Source organism: Antedon bifida, chromosome 4 (genome assembly GCF_963402885.1).
Source record: "Antedon bifida chromosome 4, ecAntBifi1.1, whole genome shotgun sequence".
Classification (NCBI taxonomy): domain Eukaryota; kingdom Metazoa; phylum Echinodermata; class Crinoidea; order Comatulida; family Antedonidae; genus Antedon; species Antedon bifida.
In genome coordinates this window covers 4,691,058-4,707,414 of record NC_136229.1, presented here as the reverse complement: position 1 = coordinate 4,707,414, position 16,357 = coordinate 4,691,058, and the positions used below count along the sequence as shown (strand labels likewise).

Sequence of the window (16,357 nt, the reverse complement as noted above, 5' to 3'; positions counted from 1 at the left end):
GGCCTACACTGCTTTGTTTTTTCCCTGAAATATATAAACATACATAAAGACATGTTGATGGTGCTCATCTTATTTTATTAGTTACTAATACAATGTTAATGATAATTTTACCATTAATAAATATAGAAATCTGTGTCCAACGATATTAAAAACTACACATAATGTTCTATAGGCCTACAACGGTCTATGTTACTCTGCTGTATCCACTGTATTCAAACATTCACATTCTACTCCACAAACACTGAGACTGGTTTCATAAAGACGCTACTATTTTTCATCATTAAAAATGTAGATTTTGATTTGATAAGAATTTCACGAGCAAACAAACACATTGTTGATCAAATTAGTGATCATCATGCTACCTAAAATGTAGTATTTTCGAAAATCAAAATTGAGAAATAAATTTTTTTTTTTTTCTAAAGCTCTCTCTACACTATCAAACTTTATGTGACAAATAAAATGTGATGTGCTCATATATGGACATGATGACATCACATCACTATCATATTTGGGCATACCACTACTATATTTGGGCATAAAATTAGTTGATAGTGTAGACAGGAATTAATGTACTGTATGGCTACACTCTATTGGACTCAAATATAAAAAGTTGTTACACTTAATAAGGCAAATTATCTTAATATAGTTTATTATAACTGGACTACAGTACCCAAGTGTATAAATAATATTAATTTCATTTAATTACTAACAATTATTGAATACAGTAATTCTTAACTGTGTAAATATAAAATAGTTATTAAAAGTATGTTTACACCGAGCTTGGATTCAGTGTGGCGGCATAAGACGTTTGGCGTGGTTTGTTTCGAACACACATTAAACGTTTTATACAAATTCGTAATGAGCTAGAGTTAACAGTTATTTCATTAAGCCAAATCAAACCCATTTTTCATGATTTTTTATTTTGCCATCAAACTGGAAACCGGGCTCTGTGTGAAAATAGATTTAAAGCTTGGTTCCCACTATAGATATAATGAAGGTGATTTGACCATAAGTGATCTTACTCACTCACTAGTCTACGTCCTGACGTTGTGTCTCTAGTGGGAACCACGCCTAATAAAACACCTAATATGAGATGAATAGAGCCAGGGACGTTTCACATTTATTTTATTGTAGTGACACATCTTGTTGTGGCCACTTGTGACTTCCATACCTGTACAATTGACTATTTCTAAATACTACAATCTATACATTTTTTTGGAATGATAAATGTGCAATAATATAAAATGTGCTATACCATAATTTACACCCTAATGAAAGTACTCTCTAAAAATAAATGCATCTCGACTTCAAGTTTTCAATAATCTCCCTTGCTTTGGTGGTTGCATTAAATATATCCAACAATTACATAATATTTAAAAATGTAAACATTTGGAGAAATGTTGATGGGATAGTAGACAAACTAAAAAGCTGTGAGACTGCCATGATTTTCTAGAGAGTTGAGAGGTCAATAACATAATAATTCAATCATTGAAATATGTGGCATTATGCATGCCATGATTTAACCTTTCATAATTATCATTATCATCAGAAAATATGATACCTATATATTCTAAAAACATTAAAAATCAAATATTACATTTTAATCAAGCAAATATATATTTAGTTTTCATAAACCGAACAATCTATTTAAATTTGTTTTAAAGACATGATATGACTCGCACACACAATTAATAATTGAATAGACGGTATCAACTCTCCTTCAAAGCTGCACGTACAGTAGGCCACAATGTTACTGCAGTTGAGTTAAACGCTCATTACAACCTGAATAAACTGGAGGAAACAAATATTTTTGTCAATAAACAAACGACACTGAAAGGTTAAATGCCACAAAGCATTTAAATTAAAGCTCTGTCTACACTATCAAACTAGTTTGCCAAAAAAAGTGTGATGTGTCCAAATACGGTAGTGATATGCCCAAATATGGTAGTGATATGACATCATCAAGGTTATATAAGGGCACATCACATTTTTTTGTCACATAAAGTTTGAATGTGAAGACAGAGCTTAAGGCACCTACTAATATTTAAAATAATTGTAATTTTAAACACTTACATCATCATATTGGAACTGAGCATGGCCATTTCTTTGTGCATCACGCATTTGAAATGCACCTGAAAAAATATAAAATATTGCAGTTACAATCTCAAAATTGTCAGATAAATATTGTCAAGTCAAATTCTTTTGTATTTAAAATTTACATAAATAATCTGGACACATTGGGAACGCCTAAAGCTCTGTCTACACTATTAAACTAGTTTGACAAAACAAGTGTGATGTGCCCAAATATGGTAGTGATATGACATCATCATGTCCATATAAGGGCACATCACATGAAGTTTGATAGTGTAGACAGAGCTTACGAGTATTAAGTTTTCATTGTTGACTGTATTTGACTTTTCTATATTTTACATTACAATAAAAATTAATATTTTTGTAAATCATACTGTGTTGCGAAATTATATGTATTATTCTTCAATATAAATAATGTTTAAACTTACTTGTGAGAGCACGAAGACGGACTACACACGAAACAAAGTCATCGAAGGTGATGCGACTGTTGGTTGAGTAACGTTTGACAAGGACATTTAGTGCTTGTGGACTGAGTGAATAGCCTATGAGAAGAATAACTTAAATGTTAGCAACACAAATAAAATATATACACCCAATGATGTCGAAACACACCTCCTGCACAAAATGAACTGATGTGAGTGTTGGACATTGGATTACTAATCATGACATCATGGTTCAAATCCACCTCTTGCCGCATTGCTTGTATCCTTAGGCAAGACACTTTACTTACTGTCATTTCCCTCTCTCCACCCAGGTGTATAAATGGGTACTGGTTAGATCAAGACACAACTTTGCGCTGATTACTAGCTGCATTATTATGGGCGTATGTTTCCATACATGTTTGATCCAATAAAAACGACAGGGGTAATAATGTGCAGCGCATTGAGAGCGTGCTTATAATTATATGCGCTATATAAGAATAAACAATTATTATTATTATTTTGAGGACACCATAAATAGCGAGCTTTTGATTTCTTAGAATGAAAAAATAATGTGCTATCATTGGTCGCTCGTAGAATTCGCAAAAAAAAACTGAGTTGAAGAATCACACGTCCCAATGTTTCTAAAGGCACACAATTAATTAACATGACAACTAGTTTCTTGAAAACGCCATATAATAATAATATCCAATATGAGCAATATGACAATAGACAGAGTATTGTTATTGTGTCCAGTATATAATACTATAATGCAGGCTTCTCAACCAATTTGTGCCCAAAAGACATTACAGTTTACATACAGAATTATGTTTATTAGTTCCATATGTACAATTTTCTACACTAGATGCATTCACATTTATGATTCACTGGGCTCGATCATCAGCATGATTATTCATTTTGTGTAAAAGGGTGATATAGGAGTCACTATAACTGATATACTGTGCACCTACCAAAACTTGCAATAGCGGCATGCAACTCATGTGGCTCCACTGTACCGGAACGATCACGGTCATATTGCATGAAGGTGGTCTTCCATTGGTTCAGACTGGACCACAGTTCTTTAAATTCATTGAATCCCATTTGACCTGACCTATCACGCTGTGCACAAGTGGTTTAGGAAAATCATAAACATAACAGATTAGATAATTATTCTTCAATGGAATCCAAAATTGAAACTGTATGTGACAAAAAAATGTGATGTGTCCATATATGGACAAGATGATATCATATCATTACCATATTTGGACATATCACTACCATATTTGGGTACCTTGTAGGGCAATGTTAGCACCAATGACAAAGTGAAGAACTACCTGAAAATCTTGAGGCTCTCCCTCCCCCTTCCCCTCTTTTTCAAAACACTACAGTAGATGTTCCACTGCCCCATGGTCTTATACATGAGTACATTGAATAGAAAACATCATTATATTTTTTTTTTCAAAGGATACGTCAAGCATTGCAATCATGATTCTAGCAGTTTCCAGGCTAAATTCTGAAGAGAAAAAAACACATTACTTTTACAGCTTCATTTTGTAAGAAAATATTGCGGTTTTCAAGAGATTTATTCCAGAAACTTTCACATTGAAAATTTGATTCTCTCATTCATTGTACTACTGCAATATCCACTCTGTGAGTTGGAAAAGACCGTGTATATACTGTAACTTACGTTGATAAGTTCCGCTAATACCAGACGCTGTAAGGCAGCGTTGGAGCTCATGAGCATCTATCTGCTGATCCTAAAAAACATTAAATATAATTGATTAAAATATAATTGATTAAAATATAATTGATTATTAAATATTATATAAACACATCAGAACATCACAGAACATGAATTCTAAACCGCCAGGTGATATACTGAAATTTAATTAATTAATTTGAAACGATAAAGATGAGGAAATCTGTGAGGATGAGAAAAAGTCGCCCCAACCGAGATTCGAACCCAGAACCTTCTGCTTGATATGCAGATATCCTAACCATTAGACCACTGGGGCTTTCATGGTATTATCAAACTTGATTGGATAGCGACTTTTTAACACTATCGGCATGATATGCCCATAGGGTGGGTGGTGGTTTGTAAGTGTCATAGAGACACGCATGACCAGAAGGCACATTTCATCTACTACATTAGGCCTAAAACTATTTTTTTCTTAATAACCTCCCTCTTTGATGCATATGCTTACACTCGCATTTGAATATTATTTTTGGAGAAAAAAGAAACACCTGCAAAATTCCTGGCTTTGGCCTCTTAAAATATGCATCCTCTATGTACATATGTAATGTGTTGTATGTGGAAAATATAGAACAGTTGAAAACATTGAACTCTATATTTATGTTATAAATAGGTAATCTGATAATATAACTTACAGCACCGGCCACAGCTGAAAAGTACCCCCACAGTGGGTCAACCTGAAAAGAAACAAGGGAATTATTAAGCAGTGTAAATGTGACTTAACATTGTTGTTTAGATATAAGCTAAACTAAATTGGTTCTCAATGAAGTTAGGCAATCCACTGCACACACACTGTAATAAATAAGCTCAAATTATTAAAAGTAAATTTGTTAAATAAATAAAGTAGAAGAAATAACTAAAACTAAAAAATAAAAAGAAAATTATAATTAGAAATAGATAAACCAAAGTAGTAGTAATTTATTCAGCAAGGTATGGTACGACCATGGAGGAAATATCCCCTACATGGTAGTAATACTGTACTTTTGAAAATTGATGAATGAGGTGCCTGTGAGCCATTATATTGAATTATTTGTGTGGAGGTTACCAGTTAACATACAGAAAGCAAATTCTATAGGATATTGTGATCAGGCTTACAGATATTGTGTTATAACTCTGTTAGTGATGTATACTTAACAGTCTTTAATTGTAATGTGTGAATATGCATCAAGGAAATAACCTTCATGGTACAACAATAGGGAGATTTCAATTTGTGATGACCAATGCCCTTCTACCTAGGTCAGGTCAACCAAAGTCAGCCGTCTCGACATCAAACCTGTGTTGAGGTGGGGAGCAAAGAAGCATGTCCTAATATCCCTGGATGCGCACAATGAATAACATGACATACTTTGGTCGTAGCAAACCAAAAGCTCTGTCTACACTATCAACCTTTATGTAATGAGTCCATATATGGACATGATGATATATCACTGCCATATTTGGGAATATCACTACCATATTTATATTTGGGTACATCACACATTTTGATAGTGTAGACAGAGCTTAATATGTATGTATAGCTGTGAAACCAGCTACATGTCCTTGCTACAATAACAATATGTTAATTGTTAAGTCTATTTCGTGCCAGTTTACCTGGATAAACCGATAATTCGAAAAGAGGATACAATTATAAGAAATTCTGTTGAGCACCCCCATCAGATTATGGTATTCTCCACAAACTAGGCCTTCAAGTTGGGAGCTATCCCACCCACATACCATCATCTTTTCTTGAGTTGACTTGTCAGTATGGACATTGGGAATTTTGTTTATCTATGTAAATGGCACTTTTAATAGGCTACCAACACTGCTGTTGGTTTGTGTAATTTTAAATTCCCACCTTTTTAATTTAAAATTCCATTCTTTATTTTGTTTTATATTAAATAATAATGTATTTGTATAAATAGGGCCCTACTATAGGCATAGAGAAGTAAAACGTTAAGATTCTAATCTATTCTGATAAACAATGCATTGAGCAAAAAGAATAAAATTAAAATCTGATATTTATATGTTAATGTAGTATCAGTGAAGGCATTCATAAATTAGTAAAGAAATGTGATATTAGTGATAGTATAGAGAAGGCAACACAATTTATATTATTTTATTATAGCAATCAACTACAGTAATTATAACAGAAAATAATATATGCAAATTAAAATAATATATGCAAAACATTGAATTTAAATATACTTTATTTTTATTTATATATGTTCATAGAACTGTGAGTGATGATAAACATTGAAAATTGTAATTCCTTCTTAAAGAGGGTCTACTGAAGTTCATTTTTGGTTATATATTATTCTGTAGGCCATAATACATAAAAGTTGGAAACAATTTACCGTAGGGGGTGCTCCTGGGTAAGCAGGATATCCAGCTGGTGCCGCACCTGGATATCCAGCTGGTGCAGCACCCGGATATCCAGCTGGCGCAGCACCTGGGTAACCCTGGAACCAAGGATGGAAAATAAAAAATGAACAAGGAACATAAAGAAATTATTAACATTATTAAATTTAAGTACAGTACTGTCAATGTCATCTACACCTAACCAAGGCAATCTAACAACCAGGACACTAGGATCGCCTTGCAAATATAGGAACTGGTAACAGTCCCAATCCCTTGATCTTTTGTCTGCCCAACCGACAGTATACTAGGCTAGGCCTATCCATCTGGTTCTGTTTGGTGTAGTAAATAGTAAATAGGACCTCTAATCTGTATGTCGCAGCCATAGCACACCCACAGATAAACCCTTTTTTGATCTCCACACAGTCACAGCACAGAGCTCAGCATCCTGTTGTTGTTTAGATTGCCTATTGAGTATTGAGCTAACCAGTCTTATAAATAGTGGTTTTTGTGAAAATTGTGATTATAAAACACACCCTATTATCTAATCTATTGAACCTATACGTTCAAAATACACATCATCCTAGGCTAGGCCTGCAGCATGTCGAGGCCTCCTACCGTATCTACACAAGTACAGTGGCTAGGCACCTAGTACGTACAGAAGAATGAGACGACGTCTCGCGTCCCGCCGCCTAGCCTACGCCCTAGTTACTGTCCTAAATAGCTATGGCTTAGCTAGATTTTATGGATTTGTTTATAAATTTATTTAACAAAAAATGTAATTACTGCTCCTGGTTGAGTTGGATATGCCATAATCAAGTATACAATCAGTAGATTTGAATTTTAATGCCGATCAAATTGTCCACCAGTCTTTCACTTCCTACCTTTAAAATAGCCTGAATCGCAGCAGGTACGGGGCGCAAATTTGCACATTTCCTATTTAAATTCATTGGGCAAAACATTTCACATAACAAGGACGTTTCGAATTAAATTATTTGTTCCATTGCACGAATAGAAAACATTAATTGTTTGTTACATAACACACCTACTATTAATGAGAGGCAAGATCTAAACCATTCGAGAACGCAGCACTACAATTTTGGATGAGTAGACATTTTATAATTTGATCGTGATACATGAGAGAAATTGCATTTTAACGGGAGATCGAAGTGGAACCTAGTGGGAACCAAGCTTAAGGCGTTCGTCAATAAACTATAAAGCCTAGCATTATCTATGGAAGCGGTCAATCACTTTTGAATAAACTCCAATCTTCTCCTCCAACTCAAATAACATATTATATAGTAGAATTCATAGACTTCAATTTACCAAATTTTGATTCAATTACTGTATAGTTAATATCTTGATATTAATTGTGCTGTGTGTGTTCATTATATAGGACGAATGTATTTGAATAGCCGAACAATAAAACGAATCAATACGGTAATTACAATATCTATACTAGTTGAATGCGAGCTAAAAATTGTCTTACCTTCAAATTGGAATTACGATATAAACACATATCTTAGATCAGTCGAGCTATATGACTGCAGTAGTGCCTTGTGTAATGAGGTACAAGTGTATTACAGTAATATCAGTGTGAGATCAGAAACATCCAACGATCAATATATTTTAAAAGTTTTCTTCTATAAAGTGAAGACGTAAACATATCCGGCAACCAATGGTTTGATGATTCTTGATTCTATAAATCAGAGAGAACCATTGACTATGGCCATAATCATCGCTATATTATGTTGAAGGCAAGTGGAGAGGTTAAGATTTACCCATGGATGATGCATGAAAAAGATTTGTATCAATCCGAGATCAGAACCGTACAATGTCTCTTGCCGCTAAATATCTGCGTCCACTTTCAACAAAAGAAAAACACTAGTCGTTACGTATCGCACTTGTGGCAGCCAGTTTCAGACAGAACTAACCAGCCCAGTGATTGGCTGTGTAAAATATCCTATAAAGTTTAGGAAGATTTAAGACAACCGCAGCCTAGCCAACATGATATTGCACTGCACACCACAAGGACATGATCAACAGCATTGAAAGAGTGCGTTTGACGACAGAAGTGCTTAAGCATATGATTGTTCTTTCAAGTTACCATCGTCAATACAAATCCTTTCCCTTTAATTATCCATGGAAACAAATCTAAGTAAGCGATCATAATATAAATCACTTTTGTTTGTGCTCATGCTTGAACCCACTACCTCCTCCTGGGTGTGATTAGCAATTTACCGGCGCCCCGTACATTATGTGAAATTAAACGTCCCAACACGTTGTCGGCGATCTAAATCTATCTCTACACTATCAAACTATAAAAAAAAAGTGTGTCCAAATATGGTAGTGATATGACATCATCACGTCTATATAAGGGTACATCACATTTTTTTTGTCGCATAAAATTTGTAGACAGAGCTCACCTCAATGTACACCACAGGCTTAAGTCTTGTCTCCACTATCAAACTTTATGCAACAAAAAACCTACTAGTGTGATGTGCCCAAATATGGTAGTTATATTCCCAAATATGGAAGTGATATGACATCATCATGTCCATATATGGGCACAATTTTGTCACATAAAGTTTGATAGTGTAGACAAGGCTTTAATGTTGTGGATCATCGTAGACCTGGTACAGTACATCATATCTTAGGGCGAGACTCGATTTCTTCAATTAAAAATTGAAAGAAAAAAAACCACAAATTTCGTATAAACACAGAATTCCAATGTTTTTAATGTATATAAAGCATACCAACACCATACAACATGGCCAGAACAATATCATTCAAATCATCACATTGTGTAAAGAAGTTATTCACTCAAATTTGGGCTTACAAATTAATTACAGTCACTTATCGATTAGGCCTTTACAAACATTTGTTCTATTCAAGATATTATGTTAAATGTTAATGTTATTTTAAATGACTTTGAACCATTTACACCAATTTCTAATGCAATTATGCAGTTTGTAGACAATATGCAGCAACAATACATCTTCAAACAATCTATTAATAGCTTGGGGTGCTAATGCACTTTCGCACAATCTCTCGAGCTTAACCAATTGAAAACATTCACCCGCTGCGCGGAGGTGATGGTGAGTGACCGTGAAGTTGCCCAGTATTAGGTGCGAAACTGCAGTAGCGTCGAGATTGGATACTCTACTCAATATTATAAGCTGAGCACGTTTTAGATAGTAATTCACAATACAATATAAGAAAAGTTAAGTATTAATGAACATTACAGTATTTGTAATTATTGGAGAACATTAAATATTGGGAATTCTATTGGAACTTTAGACAAATATCTTGCAGAATTTCATTTTTTTTTTTTAGTTCACAATTAAAAACCAACATTACTGTACACAGTGAATTACAGCATAAACTCGCACAAATTTGTTAACACACAATATAAGGACTGATTATGAGATATTATTTACTGTACATGTCTCCCAAACTTTTAATTTGAAGCCATTTAAGATAGGAGAGTAAAATACAACAATGTGTGTGCAAAATCAATGGCTATTAGGAACGAAGAATACCCAAACTCGGAACTTTCCATATTAACCATTAATAGAATAGCAATTTGTTTACAATACAAAATTCTTGTCCTTACTGACAGCAGCTTTACCTCCGTTAAAAAACTAATTACATAAAATTAAGAACATACAAACCAAACTTCTTTCAAACGTAAAGCAATTAATATAAAAAAAAAACAAATTAAAATGCCTTTTTAAGGCAAAACACATTCAATTCAACATTTATCTTCTTCAATACAGTAATACCATATCCAAAATAAAATTAGTATACATAAGTACACATACATTAATCCAATAACACGAAAAGAGAATTCAATCAATCCATTACTGTTACAATAGTCAACATTATGACGTGTGCTACTGTACACCAATTTACAGTACATAACAAGGTCTAAATTTAGAGAATTTTCAATAAATGTACAGTACAAGCAACTAAAATTTTCTTTAAAAATTACTACGCATCAGTTATCTATGCAAAAGTAAAACAACCCATTTTTCATAATTTATAATTATTAAAGATTAAATAAGCTCGGTCATCAACTACTGTATCAGTATTGTACAGTAACTCCTGTAGCTAGTTAGTACTAAACCCACCATTGATAATTTCTAGAATACAGTATCATAATCAATTTTCTAATAAAGGGGAAAATCAAGTTTTAATGGTACAGTCTAAATTTATCTGCTCATAGAACTTTGGGTAAGGGCATTGTGGATCCCCTGCGACACTATTGGGTAAGATACCATTGATGTTGGGACACTAAGAGGCACTTGGACCTGAGGTGCCATGGCAGACCCCATTGACACTGTGGTCAGACCAGTGGTCAAGCTACTAGTAAGGCCTGCAGGTGCTAGCAGTTGATTCTGCTCAGCTAGTGCTACAGCAGTGGCATCCTGTGTGATGGCCGTGGTCTGACCTATGATCATAGCAGGGGTTGAGGGCGTTGCATGAGACAAAATCGTTGAGTTGTTCAGTGAATGAGGCGCTTGACTTTTCACAGCAGAAGCCTGCCCTCCCATTCGCTGCGTTCTCAAACAAGCGTTTTGATCGAGTAGAACTTCATTTGCCGCAGTTAAGTCAGTGACTTTCTTTTTAAGTTCTTCAACGCGCTTGCGAAGAGCATAATTTTCGTCTTCGAGTTCACGAGTGTTGTTGTCCCTACCACCGCCGCCTATTCTATCGTAGCCATACATATCGTAACCTCCTGAATAGCGACGCCGCATGCGATCATACTCGTATTCGTCGTAGCTTGGTGGGCGATCATACGAATTCATCATTTTCATTCTGCGGCGCATTCGCTGCTCATATTCATAATCTCCTTGGCTTATGTGTCTGTACTTGCATTTCATTCCGCGAGTACAGTCTCCTTTCAAATAATCTCGACAGATTGGGATTTCATCAGGGTCATAGGTGTTACCGTGTCGGTTATCTTCAACACCGGGAGGGAGTTTTCCCGTTTCACGGTAATATTCTTCCTCTTCTCTAGAGCAATGAATAAACTTACAATTCATGCGTCTACATTCTCGGTTCTGGTAATCGTGACAAAACACTGATACAGTTTCAGTTGGAATTTCGTTCTCAGGATGCCTATATTTGCAGTTTTTGCCGCGCGCGCACACATTGCGCAGGTAGTCGCGGCAAACATCACTGTTGTCATTATTGTCAGCCATTCTCAGAGTTTTAAGGATTCCACTGGCGTAATATAATTGGCAGCTCGGCGCTAGCTTGCTTTGGTAATTGGCTCTGCTCGGTGACGCCGATGCTGTGTTTGCTATCGCACGATCTTAGCTGGCGCAACTGCAAAACAGAACACAAATACGCAGCTGAAGATATGATGAATAGATATAAAATTCATTTTTATTGGGAAAGCAATAAAAAAAAAAATAGCAGGGGTGTTTTTTTTCTCCAAAATACAAAAAAATTACATACAGTAGAAAAGGAATAAAAGAGGATTTAAAATAGCTGATTATAAACTTGATTTTCATTTGAATATAAAGGTAAAAAATATTTTGTTTTAAACTATGAGGTAATCTAATAAATGTTGTTTATAGAAGATTCTATCCATGATGATTGATGCGAATGCTTTGTACAATTTGTTGTGTTTTTCACAATGAAATGATCAGAAAGAAATGTAAAAAGAAATGGATAAAAAAATACATTGGGATTGAAAATGAAAGAAAATGTTAAATACGCTGCCGCAAATATAGTTTAAAACTTGTGTTTGATGCTTTCTATTTGAATGCCTTTTTTACAGAAAGTAAAGAGATTGATACAGCTGTATCAATTGGTCTATATTTGCAACAGTTGACGTTCTGATAATACATTATTTACCTGGAGTAGCTTTGCATATGAGCGCACGCAGAATTAGCGATATTTGCAAGATCTTGTTGTCCCCGCAATCAAACGAAAGCAGCTGTGAAAAAAGAGAGGGTGGTCACATTTAATGTTCAGCAAAACCATTTGTACTAGTATATTAGTAATGTATACTGTACTCAAACCATCACCACATAGTCATAGGAAGGGCCTAGAATAAAATTTTTATTATACAATTAATAATTATTATTTCTTTGCTCATTTATCATATTGTGATTTAAACTGCAGTCTCCGTCTTGGCTTTAAATCAAGCCTTATTTTGAGGGTTTGCTGTTTTGCATTGAAAAGGGAGAATCAACGGACACTGGCTCACTCCACAGAGAACGTGACTTACAGTAGGCCTACTAGGACCTAGGCGGGTTTGATTGGCTTTCTTTGCGAGGTAATATGTAATGCCGGACGGAAAACTGTCGCTAGCGGGATAAAAATGCATAATTTCTAAATAAAATTGTAACAATTGAAGATGCACAAATCTCTATAGAAACTCGTTTTGAAGAAAAACAAATTCTGTACTATATAGGACCTTATAGGCCTACTACTAGTACCATGGCATGCAGGCCTGATGGCAAGGTATACCGGTAAATAATCTCTCTGATCCTACCCACAAGCGCCCATAAAATAGTCAACCGGTAAGGATTCGGTAAAAATAGTAACAGGCTAACAACTGAGAATGAGTATAATCTCACCCTAAAATTATACAAAACAGCAACTAATATATTATTAAATATCTAATACGTGACATTGCAGCCAGGAATTGTTAAAAATATACCAATTTCAGAAGATGAATTCAGATTTGTTGCCAAACAACTTCGAAAAACGCAATCACACACTCTAATACACACACCAGGAAATAAATGGCGTCGTGATAAGAAAATACATAGCGCCCTCTCAATCCTATGCTGCCACCAAGGTCGTATACAGTCTCGGCCGCCGGCCGCCAAAAGGGACCAAAGTCGTGGCGCTCTATGTATCTTTGCCTTGGCCTAACTTGTAGGGGCCTAGCATTTAAAAGTTTATTGATTGCCATATTTGTCTTCCTTTTGCGAATTTGGGATCCAAAATATGATTTTTAGAGTATATTCATTCATTCATTTTATTAAATAGGATAGAAATTTGTTCACTTTCATTCATTTTAAGATCCTTTCAAGTTTGTTTATTTTTGTGATCATGACAACAAAACCACCACCAATCAATTAAGAAAGAAGCACGCACGCAAGTCAATTTATCCGTCAACGAAGAAAGGACAATCATGACAAACGAAGTGAATATCCTTCTTGTATGAAGTAGGACCAAGCCTACCTTAGTACTACCGTATCTACCTAAATTTAAAGATAACAAATAACGTGAGTACAATACAGAGTTACACTAGGCTAGGCCTAGCCTAAACAGTGAATATAAAGGGAAATACCCATCATAGATATAAATAAATATTGCTTGTATGCTTGGCCTCTGCCAAAAACGAATTGAATGGGTTGGAATGAATTGAATACGCACTCCAGCAATAGGGCTAGGCTAGATCCTAGTCTATAGACTATAATAATAATAATAATAATAATAGTTCATTCTTATATAGCGCATGTAAGCAAGCTCTCAATGCGCTGAACATTATTACCCCAGTCATTTCCTGATCAAACACCTATGCAGCTAGTAATCAGTGCAAAGTTGTGTCTTGATCTAACCGGGTTCCCAATTATACACCTGGGTGGAGAGAGGCAAACGTAAGTAAAGTATCTTGCCTAAGGATACAAGCAATGCAGCGAGAGTTGGATTCGAACCTCGGTCTAACGATCAGTAGTCGAACGTCCAACACACAGCGCCACACGCCCTTACTATAGACAGGAGGAAGACAGTAGTAGAGGCCTTTATTTATCTATATTTGATTGACCACTATTAAGTTTTAAGAGCTATGCCCGCTCCCCTATTATAAAGCACAAATTAAACTAGGGCCTAATCTATAATAATTATTATATTGTGTATTATTATGGATACCTTAAAGATGTATTGTCCCCCAAAAACATGAAAAATGAAGATTAATTAAATCAGACTTTGAATAGGTTATTTTGTAGTTTTAATCAAGTTAATCACTTCCGTAGAAAAAAAAACGGAAAAAAATAATGTTTTCACTTATAAAATAACATAATAAATGGTTAAATTCAACCAAAAATCCATTGGCTGGCAGCCAATTTGACCATTTTTTGCTTTAAATTCCAGGTTTTTCAGGTAAATAAAATTTTTTTTGGATCACATTTTTGGTTGAAGTCAATAACTATTATGTGACATTAAAATGGCATATTCAACAACAAAAATTTAAAATATTAATTTTCAGGGGGACAATACATCTTTAAAACTAACTCACTGTGCTAATTTCTGTTTTTGTTCTCCACCACCAGTAAAGGATGGGATGTGGAGCATCCAATGCCACAACAGGTGGCTACAATATTCTAGTAAGTGACACATGGAATCAAGTGGAGAGAACAATCGAAGTACGCAAACGACCGAACAACAAACTTGTTGTCAAACGATCAGGATGGAAGACCGTTCGGATATTCGTATCATCAACCTTCAGAGATTTCCACGCAGAAAGGGAAACACTGATTAAAGAGGTACTGAGCCTTTTGTCCAAATGCTATAAATAGTTATTGTATAATAGTGTTGATTGTGTTTGATTCTTTACAAGGAAATGTTCTGATACCTTTTTACTGGAATTATCTTGTCACAACCCAACTGTAGTGCTCGCCATCTTTGTATTTTACTGTAATTAAATTCTTGTTTATTTTGCCAGGTTTTCCCAGATCTACGTCAGTGGTGTGAGAGTAGAAGGCTACATCTTGTTGACTGCGATTTAAGATGGGTAAGCTTGCAAATAAAAGAATTAAAATACAAAATGAATACAACAAAACCATTGACTGTCATTCCAATACAATATGCAATTCAAAGAACTTATAACACTCCCACAATAAATCTCCTGTTCGTCCGAAGTGCGTAATAATTTCGAAAGGCATTGTGGGATAGAATAGAGCTAATGGGTGGCGCGATTGTGAGCCATGGAGTAGGGCGCCCGCATCAAATTAGAAAGTCAAAATCATAGAGGGGATCTGCTAATACTCTAGGGGGATAGAGTAATTGACTGAGGAGTAGGGCGCCCGCATCAAATTAGAAAGTCAAAATCATAGAGGGGATCTGCTAATACTCTAGGGGGATAGAGTAATTGACTTCCTAGTTTGGAGGGGGCGCTGCTCCATGCTGTGAAATGGCGTCGCCCAGTTTGACCTTTTAACACTGTACTTCCGATACTGTGTTTTGAATGCAAATTGAAGAACAGGAGATTCTTCAATTCAATGTCATTTTGCCACTTGTCTCCTTTTACCATCTAGACCAATCCAATCTACCAATCTGCCTTCTGCCAACCTGCCTTCTTCCATCCTGCCTTCTGCCATCCTGCCTTTTGCTAACCTGCCATCCTGCCTTCTACCATCCTGCCTTCTGCCATCCTGCCTTCTGCCATCCTGCCTTCTGTCATCCTGCCTTCTGCCATAATCCTTTTAGAATTGTAATCCATTTTTTTCCTCTCAAAATTCAATCCTTATATTTTCACCTTTTTAAGGGTGTGCCAGTCGATTCATCAACTGAGGAAACTTTAAGAGTCTGTCTTGGTGAAATTGATCGTTGTTACCAAGACAACATCATGCCTTTTTTTCTTAACCTTACAAGGTAAGAGTGTTAAAAATCTTTAAAATTAAAGAGAGAACTTATTATTTATTTATACTGGGTGACCTCTTCAGTCAAAGACTGGTCTCCCAGAGGGCCCAGTTATGATCAGTGGCTGTGATGTACTAGTACATCAGTAGCT

The 16,357-nt window shown here is 35.3% G+C and overlaps 3 protein-coding genes across 7 annotated transcripts in view; 1 reads left to right on the top strand and 2 right to left on the bottom strand.

Moving 5' to 3' along the window:
* Nucleotides 1-54: 54 nt before the first annotated feature.
* LOC144839914 (sorcin-like) lies at nucleotides 55-7,499 on the bottom strand. Of its 2 annotated transcripts, XM_078695494.1 has the most exons (9): nucleotides 7,384-7,499; nucleotides 6,597-6,701; nucleotides 4,899-4,940; nucleotides 4,198-4,267; nucleotides 3,980-4,023; nucleotides 3,482-3,629; nucleotides 2,520-2,633; nucleotides 2,074-2,132; nucleotides 55-1,791 (listed from the first exon to the last, which is right to left on the bottom strand). In XM_078695494.1, exons 1-9 carry the CDS (start codon nucleotides 7,408-7,410, stop codon nucleotides 1,765-1,767), a joined length of 636 nt encoding a protein of 211 aa, XP_078551620.1. In that variant the 5' UTR covers nucleotides 7,411-7,499; the 3' UTR covers nucleotides 55-1,764. The 2 variants fall into 2 exon arrangements, with proteins under 2 accessions (XP_078551620.1, XP_078551621.1); XM_078695495.1 differs by lacking the exon at nucleotides 6,597-6,701 and having other exon boundaries at nucleotides 7,384-7,477.
* A 1,812-nt stretch (nucleotides 7,500-9,311) lies between these two features.
* On the bottom strand, nucleotides 9,312-13,347 carry LOC144839964 (zinc finger CCCH domain-containing protein 10-like). Of its 3 annotated transcripts, none has more exons than XM_078695563.1 (3): nucleotides 13,277-13,347; nucleotides 12,466-12,547; nucleotides 9,312-11,931 (listed from the first exon to the last, which is right to left on the bottom strand). In XM_078695563.1, the coding sequence occupies exon 3, from the start codon at nucleotides 11,802-11,804 to the stop codon at nucleotides 10,812-10,814; it is 993 nt and encodes a 330-aa protein (XP_078551689.1). In that variant the 5' UTR covers nucleotides 11,805-11,931; nucleotides 12,466-12,547; nucleotides 13,277-13,347; the 3' UTR covers nucleotides 9,312-10,811. The 3 variants fall into 3 exon arrangements, with proteins under 3 accessions (XP_078551689.1, XP_078551690.1, XP_078551691.1); XM_078695564.1 differs by having other exon boundaries at nucleotides 13,194-13,335; XM_078695565.1 differs by lacking the exon at nucleotides 12,466-12,547 and having other exon boundaries at nucleotides 13,277-13,296.
* Nucleotides 13,348-13,722: 375 nt separating this feature from the next.
* The window catches only part of LOC144839927 (telomerase protein component 1-like), a 15,682-nt gene continuing 13,047 nt past the window's right edge, over nucleotides 13,723-16,357 (top strand). For both annotated transcript variants that reach the window (XM_078695510.1, XM_078695509.1), the window contains exons 1-4: nucleotides 13,723-13,850; nucleotides 14,898-15,110; nucleotides 15,290-15,358; nucleotides 16,112-16,218. In XM_078695510.1, coding sequence (XP_078551636.1) covers nucleotides 14,904-15,110; nucleotides 15,290-15,358; nucleotides 16,112-16,218 — 383 coding nt within the window. In that variant the 5' untranslated portion in view covers nucleotides 13,723-13,850; nucleotides 14,898-14,903. The remainder of the gene's footprint in view (nucleotides 13,851-14,897; nucleotides 15,111-15,289; nucleotides 15,359-16,111; nucleotides 16,219-16,357) is intronic.

Coding starts and splice junctions, on each gene's coding strand:
- LOC144839964 (XM_078695563.1), bottom strand. CDS start 11,804: ATGGCTGACAATAATGACAACAGTGATGTTTGCCGCGACTACCTGCGC.
- LOC144839914 (XM_078695494.1), bottom strand. CDS start 7,410: ATGGCATATCCAACTCAACCAGGAGCA. Junction 4,024..4,197: donor TATTAGCGGAACTTATCAAC/GTAAGTTACAGT, acceptor TTTTCTCTTCAG/AATTTAGCCTGGAAACTGCT. Junction 1,792..2,073: donor CTCAGTTCCAATATGATGAT/GTAAGTGTTTAA, acceptor TGTTTCCTCCAG/TTTATTCAGGTTGTAATGAG.